The sequence below is a fragment of the Cebus imitator genome, unplaced genomic scaffold (genome assembly GCF_001604975.1).
Source record: "Cebus imitator isolate Cc_AM_T3 unplaced genomic scaffold, Cebus_imitator-1.0 Scaffold145, whole genome shotgun sequence".
Taxonomy (NCBI): Eukaryota; Metazoa; Chordata; class Mammalia; order Primates; family Cebidae; genus Cebus; species Cebus imitator.
The window spans coordinates 8,103,279-8,111,531 of NW_016107460.1; the positions used below are offsets into that span (position 1 = coordinate 8,103,279).

At 56.6% G+C, this 8,253-nt stretch overlaps 1 protein-coding gene across 4 annotated transcripts in view; it reads right to left on the reverse strand.

The window, feature by feature from the left end:
• The window catches only part of CHD5 (chromodomain helicase DNA binding protein 5), a 74,168-nt gene that overhangs the window by 14,386 nt on the left and 51,529 nt on the right, over positions 1-8,253 (reverse strand). For all 4 annotated transcript variants that reach the window (XM_017542706.2, XM_017542707.2, XM_017542705.2 and 1 more), the window contains 8 exons: positions 6,714-6,888; positions 6,036-6,128; positions 5,781-5,869; positions 5,370-5,503; positions 4,789-4,933; positions 4,224-4,383; positions 1,685-1,764; positions 1,297-1,429 (listed from right to left, as the gene is read on the reverse strand). In XM_017542706.2, coding sequence (XP_017398195.1) covers positions 1,297-1,429; positions 1,685-1,764; positions 4,224-4,383; positions 4,789-4,933; positions 5,370-5,503; positions 5,781-5,869; positions 6,036-6,128; positions 6,714-6,888 — 1,009 coding nt within the window. The remainder of the gene's footprint in view (positions 1-1,296; positions 1,430-1,684; positions 1,765-4,223; positions 4,384-4,788; positions 4,934-5,369; positions 5,504-5,780; positions 5,870-6,035; positions 6,129-6,713; positions 6,889-8,253) is intronic.

Genomic DNA, 8,253 nt, shown 5'->3' on the forward strand with positions numbered 1-8,253 from the left:
ATTTGTAGATTTTGTTCAACAAAAAAAAAAAAAAAAAAAAACCTAAACAAATATGCACCTGACAACTCAGTCTCAAATGAGATGAAGCAAAATCTGGCATTATAAGAAGAAAGAGATTAATCTGTAACCAAAATGAGAGATTTTAACACAAGTCTCTCAGAAACTGACTGATCAAAGCAAACCAAATACTAGTAAAGATATTAAAAACTTGAACAACATAATTAGCATCCATTATCTACTGATTTAATGCATATATATAATATATATATGTGTATATATATATTATATATATATATATATATATTTTTTTTTTTGCAATGGAGTCTCACTCTGTCGCCCAGGCTGGAGTGCGATGGCATGTTCTTGGCTCACTGCAACCGCTGCCTCCTGGGTTCAAGCGATTCTCCTGACTCAGTCTCCTGAGTAGCTGAGACTACAGCCGCCCACCAACACACCCAACTAAGTTTTCTATCGTTAGTAGAGATGGGGTTTTGCCATGTTGGCCAGGCTGGTCTCAAACTCCTGACCTGAGATGATCCACCCATCTCAGCCTCCCAAAGTGCTGGGATGACAGGCGTGAGCCACCATGCCTGGCCCTAATACATATATTTAGAACCTTAAACCCAGCCATTAGGGAGCAGACATTCTCTTCAAGCACATATACAGCATTTGCAAAATCTGACTATATCAAGCCAGAAAGCAGGTTTCAACAACCTCATACAGACTATTATTTTCAGACCACAATGCAACTGAGTCAGAAATCACAAATAAGAAAGTAGTCCAATAAGCCCCAATCTCTGTATGATAAAGAAAAGTTAAAGACCATCGGGCGAGGTGGCTCACGCCTATAATCCCCAAGGTGTGGGAGGCCAAGGTGAGTGGGTCACTTGAGGTCAGGAGTTCGAGACCAGCCTGACCAACAGGGTTAAATTCCATCTCTACTAAAAATCAAAGAAAAAACATTAGCTGGGTGTGGTGGCACATGGTACTCCCAGCTACTCGGGAGACTGAGGCATAAGAATCCCTTGAACCCGGTAGGCAGAGGTTGCAATGAGCCAAGATTGTGCCATTGCATTCCAGCCTGGGTGACAGAGTAAGACCCTTTCTCCAGTCCATAAGTCCATGTATGGAGAGCTGAGCGCCTGCCCTCCCCTCACCAGGGGGCCTGCAGAGCGATGGAGTCTGCCCCTCTGCCAGCGAGAAATGAGCTGAAGTACAGCCACCTGCCCTTCCCTGACCCGGGCCTGCTGAGGCCAGACATGGCACTGGAGTGGGCGGCCTGCGGGAAGCCCCAACCTCTAGGCAGCTGTTCTGGGGAGGGCGGGGCCTTCTCCTTCTCCTCTGGCCGCTCCTCGCGGGCTCTCTCCTTGCTGGCTGGGCTCTCGTGCATGCCCTCGCCCTCCACTCTGTCCAAGGCAGCTGGCAGGGCCTGCAGAGGGGAAACCAGGTAAGCTGCAGGGCCTGGGGCCTCACCAGGAACAGAGGGCAGGGAACGTGCGCTGGGCTGGGAACCCACTCTCCTGGCTTCCATCGCTTGCTCCCAGCCTGCTCCCCAAGACCCAGAGGCTTGAAAAGGGACCCAGGAGTTCTGGGTTCCACCTGGCTGTGCAAGGCCTGAGAAGGTCCCAAGACCCAACCTCCACCCCACACGCACCACAGACCCAGACGCCAGCAAGTTCCACACCTGGACCTCCAGGGGTTTCTTTGGCTTCTGCAGCCCCGGGTCCTTCTCATCCATGTAGCCCAGCTGGGCTTCCATTTTGTCTGAAAGAACAAGAGAAAGAGGTGAGACAGGTGAGACAGGTGGACTCAGACGGGAAGGGCTAGGGCAGGGAGGCGGGTGGCAGAGAGGAGAGGAGGGGCTTCGCCTTCAGGAGGCTCCATCGAGACCAAGCATCTCCTGGAGAGACTGGCAGGATCCCCAGCTAAGCCAGAGAGGACAGGTCGGGCCTAAGACTCGGGGGTGCTTGGAGGACCCTTGAACCCAGTGAGACCAAAAAGAGGGGCAGTCAGGAGGGGGCCGCACACAGCAGTGGCTGCTCATCTGGAGGGAAGGAGGTGAGGCAGATGGAGGCACAGATTGGGAGCCACGACGCCTGGCCTGGTCCCAGCTTTCGGACAGGCTGGCTGGCCATGTGCCTCTGGACAGAGTGAGTTTCCTGTCTGCTAATTCAGATGCCGCAAAGTGCTAGTCACTTACGTGGCTCTGAGAAGCCCTGGGAGGTAGGTGCATCACAGCTGGGAAAGCGGAGACTCACAGAGGTTAGGTAACTTGCCCAAGATTAGACAGAGTTGAGGGCAAAGCCAAGAAGCAAACCAAGGCGTGTCCACCTCCAAGGGTTCACTTGTGCTTGGAGGTGCTGAGCATCTCAGGGCCTGGCCTCAGCCATCAGCAGGGGATAGCTATGCCTGCCCCAGGCCTGTGAGCCCCAACGGAGGGACCAGGTATTTACCAGGGATTTGCTTCACCCAAATAAATACCTGGGTCACCAAAGAGACACCTAGGCACAAATGACCCAATTAAAAGTGTGTAAAGAGTCTGAAAAGACATTCCTACAAGTCTGCAAATAGCCAATAAGCACACCAAACAACACGCAACATCCCTGGTGGCAGGGAAATGCCCATCAGAACCACAGTGAGATGCCACCTCACGCTCACCACGACGGCTAGGACCACGAAGGCAGACAGCAAGCACTGAGGAAGACTCAGAGGGGCCGGAGCTCTTGTACAACACCGGCAGGAACGTAAAATGGTACAGCTACTTTGGAAAGCAGTCTAGTAGTTTCTCAAAAGGGAAAACAGAGCTATCACATGACCTGGCAATTCCATTCCCAGATATCTGCCCAAAACAACTAAAAACCTATGTCCACACAAAAACGTAAAATGCACCAATTCACAGCAGCGTAACCCACAGTAGCCAAAAAGTAGAAACAACCCAAAATCTATTGACAGAGCAATAGATAAGCAAAATGCAGTAAATCCATACAAGAAAACGTTATCAGCCAGGCGAGGTGGCTCATACCTGTGATCCCAGCACTTTGGGAGGACAAGGCAAGTGGATCACCTGAGGTCAGGAGTTCAAGACCAGCCTGGCCAATATGGGGAAACCCTGTCTCTACTAAAAATACAAAAATTATCTGGGTATGGTGGTGTGTGCCTGTAATCCCAGTTACTTGGAAGGCTGAGGCAGGAGAATTGCTTGAACCTGAGAGGTGGAGGTTGCAGTGGACTGAGATCGTGCCATTGCACTCCAGCCTGGGTGACAAAAGCAAAACTCCGTCTCAAAAAAGGAAAAGAAAACGTAATCAGCCATAATGAGGAATGAATGAAGCACGGATGCACACAGCAATGTGGATGAACCTGGAACCCCCGCACTGAGTGACAGAAGTGACACCCAAAGGGTCACATTCCATGCGGTGCCACATACACAAAATGTCCAGCATTGCGAAATCCACACACACAGGAAGGGAGTAGCTGCTAATGGGTAAGGGGTTTCTTTTTCGAGGTGAATGAAGATATTCTGGCCTTAGGTAGTGGTGCTGGTTGTACACCCTGTGAATATGCTAGAAATCACTGAATAGCACTTTTTTTTTTTTTTTTTTTTTTTTTTTGAGACAGAGTCTTGCTCTGTGACCCCAGGCTGGGGTGCAGTGGTGAGATCTCGGTTCACTGCAACCCTCCGCCTCCCAGGTTCAAGCAATTCTCCTGCCTCAGCCTCCCGAGTAGCTAGGACTACAGGCGCATGCCACCATGCCCAACTAATTTTTTATATTTTTAGTAGAGACAGGGTTTCACCGTGTTAGCCAGGATGGTGTCGATCTCCTGACCTTGTGATCTACCCCTCGGCCTCCCAAAGTGCTGGGATTACAGGCTTGAGACACCACATCCGGCCCAAGACAGGATTTTGCCATGTTGGCCAGGTTGGTCTCAAACTCCTGAGCTCAGGTGATCCCCTCGCCTTGGCCTCCTAAAGTGCTGGTACTACAGGCATGAGCTACCAGGCCCAGCCAATTTTTTAAGAGTAAATACTGCAGTATGTATGTAAGTTATATCTCAAAATTGTCATTAAAATGAAAAACTCTAGAGAGTGACATTTCAGCCAACAGGGGCCATGGGGGAAGGAGGGGCCGTCTTCTAAGGGGTGCGGGTTAGACTGGGGATTGCTGTGACCTTGACACTTTCCATAACCCCAGTGCCCTCTCTGGCCCGCCCAGCCCACAGACCTGTCAGGCCCAGCGGGGCTGGCGGGAGGTGGGCAGGGCTGGCGGGCACTGGCGTGTTGGGGTCTGAGGAGATCACCTCGCCCGGCTTCTTGCCCTCGGGCCCCTCGGGGATCAAGTCTGGGGTGCTGTATTTCCCGTTGACATGCTCAAACTCTTGAACCTGGGGTGGTGGGAGGGAAGGTGGGAGCGAAAGAGGGAGGGTGGTGGTTGCGGCTCAGCCCTAAGGGCCTCGGGGCAGCCACAGGGACTTCGGGTGTCACAGGCTTGGGGTAGCTGCTGCCTCTGCCCAAGGCTGGCCAAGGCGTGCCCCTCCTGACCACAATGCTCCCCTGCCTGCCATCCCACCCACTGTGTGTCCCCCAACTGTAATCCACCATCCTGGCCTCCACCCTCAGGCCCCTCACCCAGAAAGGCTTTCCAGGTCAGTCCCTCTGGCCTGACTCAGACCCTGGGCAGCTGTGTGGCCTGAGCCAGGCACTTGTTCTCTGACCACTGACCCCCAAGGGACAGTGCCAGGACCCCAGGCAGTCACCAGGAAGGGCCCTACAGAGAGTTACTCACCCACCTTCTTCCTAACTAGTGACATGACCCCAATGCGGGTCAGCACGTGCTGCCTGGAGAGGCCCTCCCGGGGCACGCCATCCGCGAAGGTCTCTGCGCCATCCGCCCCCGGCTCACACAGGTGCCGCATGAAGAGGGACACATAGGCTCTGGGGTGGGGGGGGCCGGGGCTCAGGGAGTGGGGGGCCGGCAAGAACCCTCTGAGAGGGCTGGCAGGACCCCAGGGGACCTCCTGGCTGATCATCAACCATCGCCCACCTCCCAGTCAGGGCTCCAGGGCCAGGCCTGGGAAAGGACAGAGAGGGCCTCCCTGGCGAGGGGACCGGCTAGAACAGCCCTGACTGGGATCTTCCTCGCTGCTGTAACACCAGCTGGTTTGGGCAGGGGCGGATGGTCAGTGTTTTCTGCACATCAGCCCTGCCCGGCACCAGGACTCTAGCCACCCAAAGACCAAATGGCAGTGAACTTTCCAGAAGGCCTCATCCTGGCGGAAGCAGACACTGCCCTCTGTGAGGCTCACCCGTGGGAGCCTGCCCTCCTCAGAGGCAGGTGGTCATGCCCTGGGCTACCACCTAGCCCCTTTACCTAAACTCCTTCTCGCTCTTCCCTCGAAGGTCCCGCACCAGCCAGTGGGAGTTGAAGGCGTCCTGCGGGGGCATGCCCCAGCGCATGATGGCGTTCAGAAAGGCCTTCCGCTGTCGGGCATTGAAGCCCAGCACCTGGGCGGGTGGAGCACGGGAGTGTGAGCCCAGGGCAGAGACGGGGTAGGAGTGGAGGATTCTGGGATGAGGAAGAAAGGTACGGGAGGAGGAGAAGGCAGGAAGGGGCACAGAGAAGGCAGGGGCTGCCACCTGGAGCAGGACCCTGGTGACAAAGACCAGACCAGCCCCACCTCTACCTGGCATGAGGCCCTCGGCAGTCCCCCAGCCCTCCTCCGTACCCCAGGGGCAGCAGGAATTGGGAGCAGAAAGACATATGGGAACAGACAGGCCCCACCTCGATGTTGCCACCAACTCGGGCAAGAAGAGGTGGCAGGGGCTTGTCCCTGTCGCTCTTCAGCTGCCTCCGGGATTGTCGTCGTCCACCTGGGGAGCAGCCCGCCACAGCTCCTCAGGTGGGAGCCCAGAGATTCCTGACCCCCCTCTTCTGACCCCAAGGGCAGCGGGACCCCAGGCCAGCCCCGCCCCTGACACCATCAGCTCCCCTGACACGGCCTCAGTGGCAGCCCAGGCCACCAACACTGAGACTCACTCTGCCCTTCTGGCCTCTCTTCGAAGTCCTCATCCTCATCCTCGGAGCCAATGGAATATTCTGACTGGTTATCGGAGAGCTCATCCTGCCACTCTGCAGGGGCGAGGCAGAGGGGCATGGAGTGAGCTGTGCAAGCTAAGCCCACCCTCAAGTTCAAGCATGCCCAGGGCCATGCCAAGCCCTTGCACCCCAGCTGGTAAGAAAGCAGTGACAATGACAATGGCCTAGGTACTTCCTGTGGGCTCATTTAATAATCCCAGCACCACCTAGTAGTACACTAAGGGTACTACGCACACCCACACATTACACACGCTGTGCTGTGTGCAAGGGGCTTGCCCAAGGCCATGTCACGAGCAGTGGTGAAGTCACTGAACTGGTTCCACACCTATTCCTCCAAACACCTAGCACCCCTGCACCTGCCCCCAGTCCCCTTTCCTCCAAGCAGCTGCCTCCCCGCTCCATCCAGCACTGCCCAGCATTCCCAGCCCACACCTCCTGGGGTCCTGCACAGGGATGCCCTGACAGAATCCTGCCCCACCCTTTGCCTCCAGGTATGGAGCACCGGTCCCTCCTGGCATGATCACCCAGGTCTCCCGGCCTGCACCTCCCGGGAGTCCCGCACAGGGACAACCCTCCGCTTTTGGTGAGGGGCACCCATCCCTCCCGCCCCGCACGCACCCTGGTCCTCTTGGGAGGCGTCGTTGTAGTTGACCTGCTTGCGGATGCGCTTGCCCTTGCCCAGGTTGCGGGCCAGGTCCTCCTGCTGCTGCTCGTAGTGGTGCCGCAGCAGCTTCTCCCAGTAGTCGGGGTCCACATTCTCCTCCTGCTTGATGATTTCCCGCTCCACCTCCTCCTGGGGACGCAGGTTCCACGGGCTCCATGGACAGGGCCATCCTTGCCCTCCTGGAAGCCTCAGGCTGCCTCCACCCAACCTGGCCTTTTGCTTCTTTGGGGCTCAAGGATTAATGGGAGGCACTGTCTACTCCAGGGAGCCTTCTCTGATCACCCCAGCCCCAGCTGGGCTTCCTCTCCCTGCCCCTGTCCAGCCAATCATTTCCTTATTTATCTATTCACAATGCAAGAATTTTCTGGCCTCATGCCAAACACTGGGGTACTGAGTTGAATAAGCCCCGATGCCTGCCCTCAGGAAGCTCCTGGTTTCAGAGGAAAAGGTCATGAGCTCACCAGGTCTGCACAGAGGGTGGAGAAGCCGAGGAGGAAAGGGAAAGGCCCCCAGGAGAGATCCGAGTAGTTCCCTGGGGATAGCTAGGGTTTGCCGGGTGGAGAAGGGAGAAAAGTGCAGACATGGTGGCTCACGCCTGTAATTCCAGCACTTTGGGAGGACCAGGCGGGCGGATCACGAGGTCAGGAGTTCAAGACCAGCCTGGCCAACATGGCAAGACCCCGTCTCTACTAAAAATACAAAAATTAGCTGGGCATGGTGGCACACGCCAGTAATCCCAGCTACTCGGGAGGCTGAGGCACGAGAATCGCTTGATCCTGGGAGGCGGCAGTTGCAGTGAGCGACATCGCGCCACTGCACTCCAGCCTGGGCGACAGAGCGAGACTCTAATTAAAGAAAAAAAAGAAAGAAAAGGGCGTGGCGTTCTGGAACACTAGCCGTCCAGGTGCAGAGCGGACATGTAGGCCTTGAGGCAGGGGCAGGAGGGCACACCGCACCCCGGAAGGGACTGACACTAGACCCGGGGGACAGGGCTCTGCGCAGCGGGGTGGCAGGTCGGCTTGCACTTCAGAACGTGGGGAAGCTGGACTGGAGCTAGGACGACGCCAGGGAGCAGGCGGCTGAAGATGTGTGCAAGGGCAGTGGCCGGCCCACGTGGCTGTACTGCCCTCAGCACTGCCTCTGTCCCTTCCCTCACTGTTGTGTCTAGTGCTGAGCCCGCGGTTGCGGCGGCCAGGATGCCTTGGTAACCGCAGGGACCGCGTGGCTGAGGCTGGAGGGCGGAGTTACAGCGTGAAGGGCGGGGTCACAGTGTGGAGGGGGGCTGCGGCTGGGGCGGAGCTGCGGCTGGAGGGCGGAGTTACAGCGTGGAGGGCGGGGTGACAGCGCGGAGGGGGGGCTGCGGCTGGGGCGGGGCTGCGGCTGGAGGGCGGAGTTACAGCGTGGAGGGCAGGGTCACAGCGTGGAGAGGGGCTGCGGCTGGGGCCGGGCTGCGGCTGGAGGGCGGGGTCACAGCGTGGAGGGGGCTGCAGCTGG